Below are 20389 nucleotides of genomic sequence, written 5' to 3' on the forward strand. Positions count from 1 at the left end.
AATACTATTCTTATGATGAAATTTGCACCAGGCATATATAAAATTCCAAACCTTTGACCACTTTAGCATTATACTTGATAGTTTCTATGTTGTCTGTTTTGGTCTGCCTAAATTTAGTTAGGACCCCCATAGAGGACCAATGTGGTGCCCTGATCTCTCCACTTCAACAGAGAAACAGAAACAGAGGGGAGTCGCACCCTCAAGACACAGCCTTTCTATTTCTGTCCTCCCTCTCCATCAGTTTGTCTGTCCTTTTTTCTCTCCTCCCCTCCTTTTTCATAGACAGTCTGCACATCACACACCTTTTCAATCTCTATTTTTTCTACTTGTGAAGTATAAAGTTTCTATTCTCTATATACAGCAAGCTTAGAATAAAAGGCAAGCATTGTGATATTCCTGCACTGTTTGTGCTATGGACATGAATAATACCTCAAATCATAGAGCTTGCTGATTACTTTTCTCAGTAAAAAAAAAAAAAAAAATTTTTAGTTTTGTGATCTGATCACTGAAACCATACGCAACGGTCATCGGAAATACAAGTGTAGGAACATCCAAACCAGCTTCCTCCTGTCAGAAGCACAACCACAAACACTGACACATATGTGCACATTTAGGAAGAAAACATCAGACAACACTTCACTGATCCAGATAGATGTGTTTGATTAGGAATACATCCAAAATGTGGCCAGGAACAGGACTGGGAACCAACGGACTAGTTGGTTGCTGGATGCCTAGTTGAAAAAGGAGATGACAGCTTTTCTCCTCCATACTGAGACTAGAACAACGAAAGGGGATATTTAGATGAGAGAGAGAAAAATGAGGATAAAAATAAAGAGCCCAGCAGTTAAAATCACTGCGGGACTACAGACAATTATACTGTACAGACACATCAGGAGAGCAACCTCAATGTGGAGGAGTAAAGATGCCATTATTCTTCATCAATCAGTCATTTGTCCCTGAATGGTCCCTATATAATTACAACAGAAGCAAAATCTTCTCATAACTATTCTGGTGCAAAGCAGAAGTGTGAAAATATCTCTATATTCCTTTAGATTTTTAGCATGTAAAATCATTTCAGCACCACAAATATTGCCAACAAAATATGATACTATTATACAATCAATACACTGATACAAATAGACTGTAATAATAAAAGTATACATGAAATCGGTCATGTACAGATAAAGCCCATCTTTAAATCAAGCAGGGTCGCAGAATTAACACTTAATTAACTTATTTTCCAATATATTAAAATTATCCAATTAAATCGCACATTTTTCTGAAATTAATCGCGATTAATCCAACCTAACATTAAAGTTTTTAAATATACTTTTATATTGCAATAATTTCACATTCAATATTCAAATTAACGTACAAACAACAAAGACAGTAAATTTTTTTAATATTTGTATAATGGCATCTTTTTTATGACTGAAGGCCAGCACCACTCTGGTGTCTCTGGAAAAGTTTTTTCCCCAGTAGCTATTTAATCATTGATTAGCATTCAACATTACAAAGCTTTCAATTTTAACATTTATGATTAATTTTAAGACTTAAAAAAATAACTTCTAATTTAAGTGAACTTAAAACATCTTTACATAAACCCATTATAATAAATGTCATTTACCTGCACCCTTCAGCAGAAATTGAAACTGAAGTTATCAAACATTCTAAATTAAATATAGATGAATCCTTAAAGCTATAAAAGTTATTTTTTCCTCTTTTTTTCTTTGTCCTTTGATTAATAGGCATCACAGCAGCTGGTTATTAGGTTACTTTGGCTGTTTTCTCTTTAAGAGCTGCCGCTGCTGAACGTGACGCGGTTCTGACACGCATCATATTTTCTCTCAACTCTTTTTAGCTTTGCTGACACACTTCAGGTCTTAAAGTCTCTAATGAGCTGACGAGTTAAATCAGGCGTGTTAGATGAGTGAGACAGTTCTGGGCTGCTCCAGGACAGTTTTGAAAACCATTTCAGAGACATGTTCTTAAATGTGACTCATATAACATTCGGGTAACCATACATGCCATTTTTCCCGGACGTGGATTTCCCAAGAAAAATGGCACGAATGGTTACCCTATTTAAAATATATTACATGCATGTACAGTTTTAAGGCTTTAATCATCTTTTTGGTAACTTCATAACTTAACTGACCACGACACTGCATGCACGTAGTTTATTTCACGCATTGATATGAAAGGATACAGGCTACAGCGTGCGCCATTGTCTTTGTGCGTGCAATTGAAGAGCACACGCTGCGAGCACAGTACCGTTTCTGCGCTCATTTGACTCGCACCTGGCGCTGAAGTGAAGTGGAGTGCACGTCTGAAATGTTAAATCTTGAATTATCAAAATATTAAATAAAATGACAATTTAAATTAAATTACAATTTAATAGAATTAAAACTAAATAAAATATAAATACATTGAAATTTACAAAAACTGAGGGACGGCGTTTGTGAGCGCACACAAATATGAATTTTGACTGAGTTTAAAGGGATAGTTCACCCAAAAATGAAAATTCTGTCATCATTTACTCACCCTCGAGTAGTTCCAAACCTGTAGGAATGTCTTTGTTCTGCTGAACACAAAGGAAGATATTCTGAAGAATGTGGGAAACAGAGCAGTTCTGCGGCACCATTGACTTCCATAGTATTTTTTTTTTCCTACTATGGAAGTCAATGGTGCCCCAAAACAGCCTGGTTACAAACTTTATTCAAAATATCTTCCTTTGTGTTCGGCCAAACAAAGAAATTCATACAGGCTTGGAACTACTTGAGGGTGAGTAAATGATGACAGAATTTTCATTATTGGGTGAACTATCCCTTTAAAATGTGTCTTTCATTCCCTTAGTTTCACATTCTCCACATTTGCACTGGCTAGCAAACCTTGCATAAGATTTTTATCAAAGATTTTCACATTTTTTGTTTCCATATACCCTGCAAAACAAGTCACAACCAATCTAAAACTCAAAAACAGCTAGTCATTCTGCTAGGCTAATAACATGAGCAGTTTCAACCAAGTCACACCCCTTATTTCACCAATGAAGGGTGTTATCCTCAGATGGTGGGTTGGTATCAGATGTGCCCATGAGTCTCAAAGCTTTACCTGGCAGCTGAATCAGCGTGTTGCCCGTCTGTGCGTACTGCCACCTGTGGTTGTCCAAAAGTGACGCCACATTCCCATTCCACCAGCTGGACAGTGAATCCGTATCCTCAACAACACCGCAGTGCAGGTACATGACTACAACTTCTGCCACTTCAGACTCTAAAAACTCACTGGGATTCCTGAACGGGTCGTGTAGACCATGACAAGCATGAAACGTTCGCCTCGATGTTCCTCAAGATGTAGTTAGCGATAGTTTCGCTCTGCGTAAAGAGCTAGCGTATGTAAGCCCCTGCTAACAGTCGTCTCTCCAGGATTTAGAGGAGAATAGGCTTTGTCCTGGACTGCTGCTAATCTGAATACTCAACAAAGTGAGTTTGAACTCAGAGAGGTGGACCGTCACATCCCAACAAGATCATTTAGCATTTTTCAACCACAGCAGGCTTTCCTCCAGGCTAAAAACACAAAAATCAATAAGTTACTCCAATGGTTAAGTATTTGAAGCATCACTTTCTGATTCACAAACTACTCTTTTAGTTTAGAATTAAAAAAACAAAAAAACAAGAAGAGGAAACCAAGTAAAGTCAAAACAAATTCAAAATTTATCGTGAAACGAATGAAGAAATCGCTGAATCTGTTGATGGACCAGAAACGACTGCCCGCACTGGAGGATTACGCAGAAGCTGCTTAGAAAGTGATTAGCTCGAGTCTTGCCTCAGGCCTCCTCCCTCAAGCCTGCCCACAACGGACAACAGAAGGCCGTTAGAAATGAAGAGACCCACACTACTGGACAGTGAGAACTGTCTTCATGTGTGACATTTGACTAATTAAACAAAGTAGAACAACCCATTAGTTGCACAAACAGGATTCAGGGTTAAAACAGCAACATAAATAAATGCACCAATATTCTAGCCAATAACGATAAGCCTGATATGGACAATAACCACGAAATATTAACATTCTATATTAAAATTGTTAAAATATTTCATAATATTTATATTAAAATTGTTGTCTTAAAACAAAAATGTTTTAAATGGTACAAATGAATTTAGGCATCACAATATACTGTTAAAAAAAGGCATGATGAATGAGTCATTGTGTTGATTCTGGATTGTAAAGGGTGTTGTCTAGCTCTGAAATTAAATAGAGGAAGTAGAGAAAGCGAGTCTGCGAATTCAAGAACAGCCTGTTCCTCTTTCAATATAAATGCAGAAAGAAAAAAAAAAAAAAAAAAGACACACACAAACTTGACCAAATCTGCTAAACAAAATACTCTCAAGGTGTCTACTACAAAAAGAGTCCCGATTCTTTAAAGCCATTTAAAGAAAGAAAGAAAGAAAGAAAGACAGAAAAAGTATGTTTGCATGGCATTTTATAGGACTTGTGTTAGGAAGCTCATTAAGCCCCGCTGCTGAGCATATAATAAGGCATCTGAACAGAATCATCCAGTATGAAGACACAAAACAGAGGAACAATATATGACTTGTATTACACGCATGTTTCTTCTTGTTAAACAAACATATCAGGTTTTCCATGTCTACTTCTATTTAATTAAAACACCCAAAAGGCTCTTGCAACACAATTAAATCTTCCAGACGAACTTAAAGAGCTGAGATGAGTTTAGTCGGACCTCCAGAAGGGTGTGTGTCAGGGAGTACCGTGACTCACTGTGCCCTGGTCACTGCTTTAGAACATGCTTCATCCTGACATTAGCAGTGAATTTGAGAGCACACTGCTAGCTTTAAAAGACAAAGTCCGCTTCTGCTTCACGAGATGGTCTGGAGCCGTTCAGAGCTTGCACACGTGCTGGACGTTAAATGTAAATTAAGAGGTCAAACGTTGCCTAGTGTGTGGCTGTGTTTTATCTCGGTGAAATCACTCATCCAGACCCAACACCAGCTGCTTATATCTGCCAAATGCATCATGTTTGCACAGTGACCTATATCTCTGGCTTGCCTGAGAGAAAAAAATTCACTTGGATGAAAAAAGATGAGGAATAAGGGAATCCGTTTGGGAAGGAATGCATGTCAATTGTTTACATTTACATTTATGCATTTAGCAGACGCTTTTATCCAAAGCGACTTACATTGCATTCAAGTTACAGTTTTTACATTTTATCAGCTCTTGCCTTCCCTGGGAATCGAACCCATGATCTTGGCGTTGCTAGCGCCATGCTCTACTATTATGCTCTACCAAATAAAGCTAAAGTGCTGTGTTTACATTCCATAAAATGCTGCAAAACCACACGCAAAGAGATAATGTACAAAGAAATGGGACGTATTTGTTGGGACATGTCACCTTTTCTTGAAAAACGCATCTGTAAACATATCATCACCGCGTAAAACAACTTCAGCTGTATTCTCTTCCTGTGTTTAACCCTAGTGAAATATCACAGACTCCCCCATACACTCACATGCTGTATTACTGGCCATCCTGACCACACACACTCCAATCACTTCTGTTGCCATGGCGACAGGCCTGTACTCTACATTCCTGGGATATTTCAGGAAAAGGAAGTGTGAGAATTCTTCAGATTTTCTGTGATGAATCACTTGCTCTAGGAAGGCGTTCATCCGTTCACTGGGCCAACAAAATACCCTCAAGCCTAAGTTAAAGGTTACGAAATCTATTGTAGCCTTATTTTAGGCTGAAATAACAGTAACACCATCATAGAGTTACATGGGACCTCTTATAAAATAAAAATGCAATTTTGACTGATTTTGTTAATTTATATAATTCTAATAATATTACCATTAAATTGAAGTTAAATGTTAACTTTTTCTTATAAAATAAAATGCAATTTTGATTAATTTTATTGTTAATTTATCATTTTAATAATATTACAACTTAAAACAACTGTTTGTTTTTAATATTTTTAAGTAGTCATTTATTCCTGCGATGGTACAGCTACATTTTAAGAAGTTGTTACTCCAGTCTTCAGTGTCACATGATCCTTCAGAAATCATTCTAATATGCTGATTTGCCGCTCAAGAAACATACCTTATCATCAATGTTGAAAATAGCTGTGCTGCTTAATATTTTTGGTGGAAACTGGTAAATCTTTTAGGAGTCTTTGAATGGTTGAATTGTATACTGTAATAACTTGAAGGTTTATAACGGCCACTTTTCAAGTCCCATCCTACATTTTTTGTTATTTAATATTGTTTTACTCACATACATCAGATAATGAAAGAAAAATTGGATGTGATTCTTGTAAAACTATGAAAAGACCTTGTTTCAAAAGACAATTAAGGTTAAAATGAAATTGAATGGCACTGTAGAATGGACAGGAAGAGCAAGAAAGAAACATCGGCCAGTGCATAAACGTGCATATGGACGCGTAGATCTGATGACAGCGAGCTGACAGTGATGAATGCAGTTGTCACTGCTGCCCGTCACATTCATGACACTGACAGACCTTCAGGCCTCGTAAACTACCTGCAATCCTTCACTCTCACTCAAATGTGTCTGTTCTTTCTCACTTCAGTGCTCTGTTTACTGCTTGCTTGTCATACCTGCTGCTTCTAAATGATGAGCACTTCCCCACACGTCTCGTATATCTTGCTTTTCTCAAATTCCCTCATTTGATACGTTTGTTGTTGTTCTCTTATTTTCTCATGCTAAAGATCCTCCTTTATTTCACAAACGCATTCTAACTAAATTGAAATTGTCATTTATCCACCATTCATTAGTCATTCACCAAACTTTAAAAACATTAACGGGATAGTTCACCCAAAAATGAAAATTATGTCATTCATTTCTCAACCTTGTGTCGTTCCAAACCCATAAGACCTTTGTTCATCTTCCAAATACAAATTAAGATATTTTTGATTAAATCTGAGAGCTTTCTGACCCTGCATAGACAGCAACGCAGCTACCACGTTCAAGGCCCAGAAATGTAGTAAGGACATCGTTAAAATAGTCCATGTGACGTCAGTGGTTCAACCTTAATTTTATGAATCTATGAGAATACTTTTTGTGGCAAAGAAAACAAAAATAATGATTTAATTCAACAATTTCTTCTCTTCTCTTTCGTGTCAGTCTTTGCCATGCGTTTACAAGAGAATTGTTGAATGTTGTTATTTTTGTTTATTCATAACATTACGGTTGAACCACTGATTTCACATGGACTATTTTAACAATGTCCTCACTACCTTTCTGGGCCTTGAACGTGGTAGTTGCGTTGGTGTCTATGGAGGTTCAGAAAGCTCTCGGATTTTATCAAAAATATCTTAATTTGTGTTCTGAAGATGAACAAAGGTCTTACGGGTTTGGAACGACATGAAGGTGAGTAATTAATGACAGAATTTTCATTTTTGGGTGAACCTTTAACATTTTGTCCATTTCTTTCTGCAACTTCCAAAACATTTCTACCTTTAAAAGGAAGATAATCTGGATTAGAAGTCAAGAAAAGAGGAGAAAATTAAGTTTTAAAGCATCCCCGCAAAAACAGACAGAAAGACGTGACTGAGGATTTGGGGAGAGAAATGAGAGATTCCAATCAGTCCTCTGGAATAATTCATTGGATAATGTTCATTAAATTGAGTCACCAGATCACTAAACATCTACATTGCCTTTTTCACACTGCGAGAACAGAATAAAAGATCAAATTTCACTGATGGATAAAATTAGAGCACAAAAAGCATTTGTAGGGCAACCTTTGTTTGAGACATACAAGTGCAAAGATGTGCAAGTTAATATCTATGCATTTCAGAGGGCAAACATCTTTACATTTCATATCTATCTTTTTTCCATGTGCATTCACCCTGCCACAGAGCATTTGATGTTGCTCTCTCATCTGGCAGCTCCCTGCCAGCTTTTCTGAGGTCAGGCCCCCTAATAACAGGGTAGAGAAAACCAGAAGCTCACGCAACACACAGAAGATCTTCTGAAAGAAAGAGACTGAAAAAGCACAAAAACAGATTGGAAATATACAGTCATAATTCAAAACAAATGTTTCTAGTAATGACACTCTGCATGTGAGTGGGGGGAAATAATATTAGACATCTCTTCCTCAACATCTTATGAGAGCCAGCAGACGTCCCTGACTGACTGACAGGTATCTGGAGTTATGTAATGGATGACTGTATTGGATCTTTAAAGTGATAGTTCACCCAAAAATTAAAAGTCTGTAACGATTTACTCACCCTCAAGTTGACAGTAGGGATGTAACGGTATGAAAATTTCTTATCACGATTATAGTGACAAAAATGATCACGGTTATCAGTATTATCACGGTATTATTCAAATGTGCTGGAGATGTCCAAAAAGTACAGATACATAAATCCCTTCACCAAGTTTTATATTTAAAAATCAACAAACAACAAATAAAATGACTTTTTGTTTGCATAATCACTAAAACAATAACATTACCAATGATGTTTGGATTTTAAATGACAACAGTTTAATAGCATGTTCAAATATCTAATGTAAATGTTCAAATAAAGCTTTGAAAAAGTTTCATATAAAAGGTAAACCTTACATTTCAGCCTTTAAATAAAGAAAAGGGTTAAGTCAAAATGATAATTGATTAATAAATGGTTATATGTATTTTATCTGCTCCATAAATAATTCTACATAACTTATCTGAATTGTTTAAATGTGTAGAATCCACATAAGCTTGTTTTTCCTAAACCGGTTAAAATTTACAGTAGGGCATGCAAATTCGGTCCGTTTTTGGCCAGACAGAAACTGCACACAGGCTGAATGTGAATGTAAGAATCTGTAAATCCACTCTCTGACAGCAGGAGGCGCTTTATATGGAAAAGCTGACTACAGCTGTTTCCCGTAAACTCCGTGGACAGAGCAGTATTGCGATCAAGAACACTTCCTTTAGGTATTACATGGAGCGAAGATGAAAACAAAGTGCCATCGAATCGTTTCTGAAGACAGTCAGAACCTTCAGAGGTACATTCATATAATTAATTCATTCAAATATTCATTTGTATAATTCCCTCAGCACTCTTTTAAAACCTCCCAGCTTTTCTGCCGTGTTTTCACTCAAAACTAAACTGCTGTGCGCGCGTGAGACTGTTACTGAAAACTGTTTATGCTACAGTATTTATTTATCGTGAGATGCTCAAATCGCGGTAATCGAATACGGTTTTAATGATAATTAAAAAATGAAACGGTAATACTAACCGTGGGGAATTTTTATCATGATTTATTGTCAAACTGGTAATCGTTACATCCCTAGTTGACAGTAGCCACTTACTTCCACAGTATTTTTTTTTTTTTTTTTTCCATACTGTGGAAGTCAGTGGCTACCATCAACTGCTTGGTTACCAATGTTCTCCAAAATATCATCTTCTGCATTCAAACAGAAGAAAGAAACAAGTGCAGGGTGGGCAAGTGATGACAGAATTTTCATTTTTGGGTGAAATATTAATTTAAGATGGATTTGATTGATCATACATTCAGACAACCCACAGATTAATTGCTTTTTAAAGCTGCAGTCCGTAACTTTTTTGGGTTAAAAATGATCCAAAATCAATATTTGAGCAAGCACATAACCAGCCGGTGTTCAAAACTATCGCCTTACTTTTAGCCCGATTCACAACGGTTAGTTTATAATAATGTTTTCTAATTTGAGTGGTACAGGTAGGTTTCCATGGGAAATTCGAGCATGGCACTGCGTCATTACATCACGTCTGTAAATATAAAGAAGTTGTCCCGGCTAGTAGGCTATCGCATGTGAGGATCCTGCAGTTGACGAATCGTTTATAGCCTTTTCTCACAGCAGCTAGAATAATTAATTGTATCATTTTGATGTCGGATTGTAATCCAGAAAGGATTATTCCAGTTTTAAATGTGCTTCTGATTACAGATAGCCTGGGATTACACAGGATTTGTATTTTAAAAACAACCAGTTCGAAGGGAGCATAGTTTTTTTTTTATGGGTTAAAAGAATTTATTAACATGAAATTCGAATGGTATGACAATTAGACATTAGACTGTACAGAAATTGAAATATGTTGTTAACATTAATAATTTGAGAATAAAGTATAACAATAATAATTTACACGGTTAGATGTGATATGAGCTAAACGATCGTTAGATTTAATTACCATTGGTAGCGCGATTTATTGTAATTTTTTCTTCAGCTGGTCAGAACAAACATGGCAGACATGTTACTTGTTCAGATAGCAATATATGGTGAAAATTCTTATTTGGGTCATATATTCCAAGACTTAGGCTAGAATCTGTGATTCCTGAGTACAGTATCCTCACTGACAGCCACACATTCACCTCAAAACATTAGATTCATCCGCGCTGCAGCAACGCCGGAACACCGGATCACAACCCCGCACACGGAAGATAATTCCGCACAGAGTTGCAATTCCAAGTTTTCAAACGGAGATGGCGACAAAGAGGCAAAACTTACAGACTGCAGTTTTAAAATTGTGCAGTTTTATTTTGCACATCTCTAACCACTGGAAAAGAAAAAATAACAAATTATCAATTATATTAATATCAATATCAGTTATATTTATTTAGAAAGGAATTCTTTAATTTCTACACTTTCTTTACCCACCATGGCTACAAGTTTAGTCCTTTTTCTGGCCCTCAGAGCAGCACTTTTTTTCTCAGAAGCTCATCAATCTCAATCAACCATTTCCCCACCTGAGCAATTTGAGGTCCTGACCTACAACACAAGCTGATCAGGACATCTCTACTTCTCTAGACCACCCATTTCACGCCAGCCTCTCATACTGCTCTACCACTCTGTCTTCTGAGTCACATATTCCTCCTCAAATCCTCCTTTAATTCACTTCTTCTGGCCACCTCATCGCCATACTCTACATAATAAATGCCTGTCCCTCACCCGCTCCTCCTCCCACCCAAATTCTGTCCGTATCCTCCTATAATCACACCCATGTGCTGTCCGACACCAAAAGAACTGGAAATCATTAAGCCTTACAGATCGTCTTGTCTCTTTGACAATTTGAGGTCCATATAGGGCTATGAGAAGGCAATAAGAACTCAAACACCTTTTAAACATCTTTGGTTTGAAATAACAATGTAGAAAGGGAACACAATGCGCTAAAATGGCTGGAGCTTGGCAAACTTTTTCCAAACTAATCATAAAAATGAGTGACTTAGCATCAGACTCAGACTGACTGAGTTTTCCGTTATTGAAATTCCTGAGTCTCCGTTATGACCGTTACAACTCCAGAAAAGAGGAGGAGACTAAACACAGTTTAAAAAGTCCAACATGAGTGCCTACACTAAACCCTAATCCACAGCAGCACATACTGTAATCCAGTGAGCCAAAACACTTTTAAGTACCTTATGTTGTACTATCCCTCTTCTTTTTTCCCCCTCTTTTCTTAATTTAAAAGACAGGCAACACACAACAACTTCAAATCTTATAAACTAACAAAACCTTTCACTTTAATGCTGAGTTCACACTGCACGATTTTCAAACTCGTCGGATCGCTGTTGTTTTCACACTGCGTGACTATCTGGGGAAGCATTCAGTCGCTGCTGTGTTCACATTGCACGATGGATCGGCGACAGGGGCTTTCACATTGCACGATTTCACAATAGGAAGAATCGCCGACAACTCTGTCTGATCCGCAAACTACGTTTCACAACAAAACACACGCGAGAAGTGATACGCGAGAACCTGTGTGCGTCAGCCCGTTGTTCTCGAGCTAGACTGGAAGTAGCTATTAAAACAGTATAGCCCGCAAATGCACTGATTTCCAGCTACAAAAACAAAAACAGATTGCAGGAGGGAGATGCAGGGAACAGGGATTGTGTTCTGCAAAGAGTGGTAAATAATAATTTTGCAGTAACTGTTATGCTGATGTTGCGGCTGGTCAAGCGTTTGTGCTTGTTTCTGTATGATATAATTGTACATATTAAAATACTGATATGGTCTGTAACTCCTCACCGAACTTCCCTCTGCCCTGTATCTTTGTCTCTCATTGGCTGAAGGTCATCGTGATGTAGTTTTCAGTCAGAAATCATTGCACACAGCGTGATTGTGAATCGCATGCCAAATATTTCACAGGCGTCGGCGACATGTCGGCGATTCTCTCTGATCGCGTCTTTGGTAATTCACACTGCGCGATTGTCACTCGCGTGAACGAGCTCCGATTTGCCTCCGATGTCGGGCATTTGTCGGCGATTTATCAAAACCTGTCGGCGAGTGAAAAATCGGGCTAAAATCGTGCAGTGTGAACTCGGCATAAGTGTGCGCTATTATGCTATATGCATTCATTTTCATTTGAACAAACCGTCTTTGCCCAAATGTTATAAAAGTTAAGTAAAGGTTGTGGGAATCAATGTTACCTCAAATAACGCAGCTTGTGACAGGTACACTATTACTTTTCTAAGCATTTAGATTTAGTTTTTTGACTGGCAGACAAGAGATGGACTACAAAATAAAATATAAAATATTTTTTTCTTAATAAAATAAAATAAAAAAAATAAGATACAGTATAAGATATCAAATAAATAAAAATAAAAATAAAAAAGAGGGACACAAGCCACATTTAGGGACCAGAATGTCAATGATTTGGGACAGTTAGGAATGAACTCGAAAGCTATAACACCCATGTAACCATAGTTTGGCTGATTAGCATGATCCAGTTATCTTCCGCTTGTAGAATGTTGCAAAAATTTTTTTAAATTAACCATGTTATAGACAAACAGATTTTTTGCGCAAGCAACATTCAAATATATTCCATTTCATTGTATTACAGGAGCTGTTTTACCGCTTAAAAAAATTTATTAATTAATTAATTTAATTAAATTAATAAAAATCTTAAGTAATCAGCCTCTGGTGCCTTGCATGTCACAAATCAGGATAAAATCGCTAACCAAGTTTGAAAGGGTGTTAACTTAAAATGCTAAAAACTAGCTTAATTTGTTGAATGTTGTGGAGATTTAGGTTTAATATTCAGACTCACTATAGCACTGTAATGCTTCGATCCAGGCCTATCTTGTTTGGACAGTGATCTCCTGTGACTGTGATGTCAGAACAGCCTATGAGCACATGTTTGTGTATCCATTGGTCATGTGCTCTGTGGGTACTGAGAGGGGCAAAGAGTCTTTGATGGGGTGGGTCATGGCGTCTATTTATAGAAAGCACAGCTGCGGGACCCAAGCAACTTTTCTGTGTCAGGATGTTTGCAAGAGAATGTGTAGCCTATATTGTGTGATAAATACTCCATTTATAACAGTACAATGCCTGAACTGATGAGAGTTTGTCTAAAGCTGTATTTTGAACTATGGTAAAAGAGATGCAAGTGGTTCAGTCTCTCAATGGAAGCCATTTTGGATTAAATATTTAGGGACAGCAGTTATTCTTTGGCACAGAGTCATGAATGCTTCCTCCAGGGGGCTCATATTCGTAAACTGGTTGACAGAGAGAGGTGAGAATGTGAGAGATTACAGCAGCTGAATCGTGTTGCTTTACCCAATAATCAAACAGACAGGTGCTCCATTAGCCAATCAGCAACAAGCAAAGATCAACAGCAGCCAATAATCAAACATGGAACCTTCAGAAAATTTAAAACAAGGGTATTGATGGTGTACAGTGTGTAAACTAATCAAAACAGCTGATAACTTTGACTACAAATGACTCGCAAGTGCAAATAACCATACTTTTGAGACAACAACTGGAAACCACTTCCAGAATGAAACACGGAGGTCATGTGACAATGTAGCACACTGACATATTTGCCATTGCATACTGCATAGCCTACTGTTTCACATAACCTAGTATTCAATTCCAAACATAGCCAAAGGCACAAGCACAGCTGTTTTTCAGGTGCTATTTGCATGTTTGAGCTGAGAAACTATACACATTCAAACAAAAAGCCTTCACTTTATTATGAATGCAAAAAATAATAGTTGCTCAGAAATGTTAGCAGGAAATAATGCAACAGATGGTGGGTGAATTATGCATCATGTTACACTATACAGAGAAAATTCACATCAGACTCTCAGCTTTGTTGTTACAGCACTACCAAGATGTCATCTCATGATATCTAAAAAATAATGACATCAATGATTAGTTTCTTTATAGCAACCAGTTCTTCATATTTTCCTGACATTTTTCATGAATATAGCCTATCTTAGCTCTTCAAAATAAATGCAGCTTTTCCAATAACAAGCTACTTTTACCAAACTGTGGTATAGCGTGACAAAACCACTGATTTGTGTTACAGATCAGCAAAATTAGCTCTCATGCTCTCCTAAACGGTCCTCTATCTTTCAAATCAATTTACGTCAACAGTCAATATAAAAGAAAGTTCAAAAATAATTCACCATTTATTTGAGCCCATGTTATAGAGAAATATTGAGTTAAACACTGCTGTTAATCACACAAAAAGAGTGTTTCTAGTTTTATTAAGTGTAAAATAACATTTTTGCTGTTGTTAAAATCAAAATGCTGTCATTCTAGCTAAGACCCTCATTGTGCCATTATTAATACATTATTTCATCTGATCATCATATATTTAAAAAGATAATTAACTACTTTATCAAATGAGTAGCTTGACCATCTAAGCTACTTCAAAATATAAGTAGCTTGGTAAGCTACAGTTTCACTTCGCCAATGCTGGATACTATTACTTTTATAGTAGTATGGACTGGATATTTGGAGAAGCATACTTTAGGGTAGTAAAACCTTCCTTACAGCAAGCACAGGTCATAAAAGTGTTCATGACAGAACTGTTGGATGTCTCGCTCTGAAAACACTGGCAGATTCTTCCCTATTGCGCACATGTGGTTCATTTTAACCCCGCAAGTGTGAACTGTCAACATTTCTGTGGCTCTGGGAGCAGCGATTTCCTGACTCAAAGTCATGTCAGAGATGTAAAGAATGTGAATCATACACAACATATGCTCCTGATCATGGCCAGCGAGCCATGTCCACACTATGGACAAGGGGGGAAAAAAAGTTTATAATAATGGTCGAATGGTTGATCAGAGTCAGGGTTCAAGTCGCGGATAAAACATCTCATTGGTTGTCTGTGTATACACAGCGTCACACTTTCTGTTGTTTGATGTTTATCCAGCAGACATGATATTTGCTGTGCTTCTTTTGCAGAAAGAGACATCCAGTCAAAACATCAAACAGAGACAAAAACCCTCAATCACATCTTTCCTTTCATGATAATGTATAGACAAAACAAATAAAGCCAAAACCTGCCAAGCAGAAAAAAACAGGTGAAAGTAAATAGCAAAATTAGATTTTTTTTTAAGTCGTGATGAAACTGGAGGTTTACTGGCCAATCAGACTCAAGAATACAGCATGAACAAACTATCAACAGTTTTGAAGTTCTTTACCTGTTATTTGATTGGAGATGTCGGCTTTGGGCTCACATTTTGAAAGCGAACAATCTATGAAGAAAACAAAAAACAAAAAAAGATGAGTTAAACCAACTAAAGATAAGTTGAAGCTGTAAAATAGCAGCTTCATTATAGTTGATCGTTATGATTATTAGTGTGTGTATTATTTTAAGAACATTTTTATTAATAATAAAAAAATCTATTGAAAAATGAAGTAAAAACTGATCAGAGTCTGCTAGCAGATTCTCATAAGTCTCAATATCATGATTTCTTTTTATAAATGAAAATAACAAAACAACATAAAATAAATATATTAAATACTATTAAAATAAAGAAAACAGAAAATGCTGCCTTCTAAGCAACATTTTAGACAAATTCTGAGGCAGCAATTTGTAACCTAATTTGTAAACCCAGAATGCACTGTGAAAAGATTAAATGAAAAAAAAAAAATCAAGATGGTGGACTTATTTCATTAATTATTGAAAAATACCAATGAAATACTGTAATACAACTGAAAATATATAGTGCGTTGTACATAATTGTTATCATTAGCTTAGCAACGTGCTAACAACAAACTCTTACTTGAGGTTTTATGATTAAGTCAGTTGCCCGTGTAAGTTAAATTAACCCAGTTAAATTAAATACAATACAATTTCATTGCTGACTAAAGCCTTTTAAGATCTTAAGATCTTCAGTGCTTGTGGTGCCTGGGGATGTTTTTTTTTTTTTTTAATTCTCTCACAATCAGATACCCGATAAGAAGAACATTTGACTAACATGACTTTTAACTCCATGTGCTTCAGTTCTCCTTTACTGGCAAATTAACACCACACCCAAGCTCTGGAAACATGAAAACTGTCTTTGCTTCATGCTGACCTGCTCCAGTGACCCTAAAACGTGCTGATGCTGGCATGGAGGTTAAGCTTTGAGTCTGGGCACCAGTCACTGGACTAATCCAGGAGAGGTTCTGACCTCTATCTCACACATAAACTGCCTGAGAGAGACGAATCATGGGAGCTTCTGTTTTATAAGGATGCAAAAAGCAGTGTTACTGGCACATGTTGCATGTAGTCACATGCTTACAGGCAAAATATGGAGCATGTGAGGGCAGGATGAAAGAGGAGCGTGTGCAAAAAGTACAACCTTTGCTTTTGAATCTTTCTTCATGCCAGTTTTCTTAGCAAGACCAGACATTTATTGCATTCACAGCTTAAAAGTGAAGCCATGCAGTTTGCATACATCACAAGAAAAAAGCCTATCTTTTTCAGAAGATCAATGCATTTTAATAAAAATTACCAACTCAAAGTAAATAAAAAAAAAAAATGAATTTATCATTGATAAATCATTCACAATATGATAATTAAGATGCTTTTTAAAAAAATACTGAATGAATATCCATTTCATATTCTATAAACAAAAGCTATAAATTAAATGCTTTTGTAGTTAGTTCACAAGCTAACCGGTTAGCCGACTGGCTTTGCATACCACTAGCTGATTTGCCTGCTAGCTTAACTACCACTGCTACAAATGATAACTAAACTCTATTTTGATTATCTAGATCGTTATAATGTGATAGATTTTGGAATAAGCATTACAAATGGCCACCTGACAAACAAGCAGCTACTTTTGAACCATCACATTTAACATGCATTAACGAATGTAAACAGGTGAGTTTAAAAATAGGAACAAACTTAACTAAAATACTATTTTAGTAGTCTTTATATAATATTATAACATTTATTTTTAGTTTACATGCAGCCAATCAGATTTTCCTTTTTTAATATTTTGAATTATTTCAAATTTTAAATCACTGGATTATTCAATACCTGCCTAGATCATTTTAATATTTGATACTGCTGTTAGATATCTGAAAAATTAATTTTCTTTGTGGTTCAAATTCAACACCACACTCAAAGAGGGGAACTCAATCATACGACTGCAGTCAGGCCATGTCACGTGACAAGAACAACATACCATAATTTAACGCTGGCTGCAATTACATACAACGTTAGACAGAGGACATATGACTTTCCACTACATTTCTCAACAGGTATGTTAACAATGCTCTTCCTGGAAGAGTCTTTGTGTGTTGTGTGTTGGTCTGTGCTGTAGGTGTGGTGTGCTGGGCTGGCTGGCAGGTGGGGGAGGGAAAAGTAAGAGACTTGCAGACAGAAAAGGGTCTCTCTAATCAGACACAGGATCTGAGGCGCAGTATACCCCCTCTCTCCTTCCTCTCAGATCCTCTATCAGACACACACCGCCACAATATCCCATCTGCATCTCTCGGATGTCACAGAGAGGGGTGCTGTGAGACAATGAGGTGATAAAAGTGGTATAAAGGTCACGCACATATTATATTCGTGCATAGTCATTAGAGGTCGACCGATAGTGGATTTTACCGATACCGATAGCTAGGTTGGACCACACTGGCCGATATCGGTTAATCAACCGATAGTTTTCAAAATGGATACTGAAAGAGAGCTAGTGCTTTACTATTTAAAAAAAAAAAAAAAGCAGCATCAGTACTGAACCATACTTTGTAAATGACTAAAAATATTAATATTATTTACTATATTGATCATTAAAGTTATTTCATAGTTTGCTAATGTTAAAAGAAGAAACTTTAAAATTTAAAAATGTAGGGTATTAGTAGCTAATAGTGAATGTTGAAATGAACACACTCTAACAAGGAACAATACTTCTACAGTTTTCATTAATGCTACGAATGGACTCTTATTGTTAAGTGTTACCATTTAAATTTCAACAGTCATGCTTAAAGATGGCTATCTTTAAATACCTACACAAGGCCATAGCATTAAAATTACATGCATATGGATATTGTATGTGTATTCACACACTTTATTTGCTTCTATTTTTTAACACTTGATAATTATCTAATCCAAAAAAAAAAAAACACCGGGCAAAAGCGCAGCGCTGCGTCTAGGAGAACTCAGAGGTATCACACACACACACACCAGACGCTTTGCGTTAAAATCAAGTGGCGGTCTAAAACAATTTATTTAAATCACCAAACGGACATAAGTTTGCTTCAAGAATGAACAATGTGGCATAAATGAGTTTGAAGTTTGGTGTTTAAAAAAAACAGAGCAAGCGGTAAGAGAACACACGATCTGTATCACAGCTCTCTATATGAAGCATACAGACTTTATTAGAGCCACAGAAAGACAAACGTTTTGCTGAAAAATGCACAATACATAATTTATAGCCTAGGGTGAAGTCATTATGTACCAGGGCTCACAAAATCGCTAGCCCGACGTCCCGGGGCTATTGTGTTTTCCAGTCGGGCTACCAAAATGTATCACTGCCTGCCCGACGGGCTCCTTAAATACAGATCTCCCGTGGGTCCTTAAAAACTCTTAAAGTGAGTTGTATCAAACTTAAGGCCATAAAAAGTTTTAAATACGTTAAATGGTATAAGAAATGTCTTAATTATAATTTCAAGAGGTCTTACAGTTGGGGACGGAAAGACAAGAGTCGCGATAAGTCAATTCAAGTCAAAACGCGGCGCGGATGTCTTTATGTGAATGTATCTGAAGGGAACCGACTGTCCTCAGAAACGTGTCGTTATCATTTTAATTTCATTTTACCTATAATTCCTGATAAAGCAGCGGTTATGAGCGCGGAGCTGCTTTGTGTACAGCGTTTCCGGGGGTCAGCGCTCCTAAAGCGCCACCTCATGGCAGAGAATGAATTTGCATTTCCAAATAGCATTTCTTATTGTTTATGGTCAGATCAATGCAAATATCAACTCATGTTTTTACGCAGCAAACACAGAGTTGTAAATGAGAAAGAAGTTAATGTGCCTTCTAAAAATCTAAACAATTAAGACAGTAATATGTATACGTTTTAAATTAATTTATATGCTTGATTTATCCCTTTTCATGAAAATGATCTATAGCTTGAAACGCTGTTGTGTAAGGTTTGTGAAAACCTGTATCTGAACTGTAAATCATGTATTTTTATGACTTGTGCAGCTCTTAAAATTACTTCCTTCATATTTGTTGATATGTGTATTGAAAATATTTTTGATTGACATTTAAACTCCTATCTGATTTTCTATATTTAAAAAAAAATTAATATATTTAAAAAAATTAATAAAAAATAATTTTTTAATTTGGGCTAGTTAAATAAATTTTCGGGCTACCAAAATCTGAAGAGCACCTGCCCGAAGGGCTACCAGGGATTTTTAAATTTTGCGAGCCCTGTGTACATTCACCACGATTTGGGATAAATATAATGTAATTTAATAGAAAACTATGTGAACTCTGTTCTGCGGCAGGCTTTTCTGTCGGCTGTATTTAAATGCGAGTCTGGAGTTTCCCGCTCTGTGCAGCGTGCAGTGTCACGTGTCAAAATAAACAACACATGCTGTCAGTGATTTCCGCCTCTAGAGGCCACTCTCGTACTGTATAATGCCAGCGGACCCTTCTCAGCCACTCCAGCAATGGTTGAAAACCGGAAAACTATCGGCATGGATTTTTGCCGATAAACGATAGTTGGGGCAATCAACTATCGGTGCCGATTAATCGGCAAAACCGATGAATCGGTCGACCTCTAATAGTCATGGTATGAAGCTCATGGTGATGGTATTTTGATATAAAGCATGTTATTATTTGCATCTCAAAGAATACCATTACACCAGTGTTTGTATTATATATATATATATATATATACACATACACACACACACATATATACCACTGCTGTATATACAGCCCCACCGAAAAAGAAACCATGTTGTGAGTTTATAGACAAAGACAATAGCAAGTTATATAGTTAAAGTGGGGGGAAAAAATAATTTGATCCCCTGCTGATTTTGTACGTTTGCCCACTGACAAAGAAATCATCAGTCTATAATTTTAATGGTAGGTTTATTTGAACAGTGAGACAGATCAACAACAAATAAATCCAGAAAAACGCATTTCAGAAAAGATATAAATTGATTTTCATTTTA

The 20389-nt window shown here is 36.6% G+C and overlaps 1 protein-coding gene across 1 annotated transcript in view; it reads right to left on the reverse strand.

The window, feature by feature from the left end:
• The window catches only part of LOC131526398 (triple functional domain protein-like), a 114334-nt gene that overhangs the window by 67372 nt on the left and 26573 nt on the right, over positions 1 to 20389 (reverse strand). Inside the window, 1 exon segment of the mRNA XM_058754691.1 lies at positions 15412 to 15465. Coding sequence (XP_058610674.1) covers positions 15412 to 15465 — 54 coding nt within the window.

This window comes from Onychostoma macrolepis, chromosome 19 (genome assembly GCF_012432095.1).
Source record: "Onychostoma macrolepis isolate SWU-2019 chromosome 19, ASM1243209v1, whole genome shotgun sequence".
Lineage (NCBI taxonomy): Eukaryota > Metazoa > Chordata > Actinopteri > Cypriniformes > Cyprinidae > Onychostoma > Onychostoma macrolepis.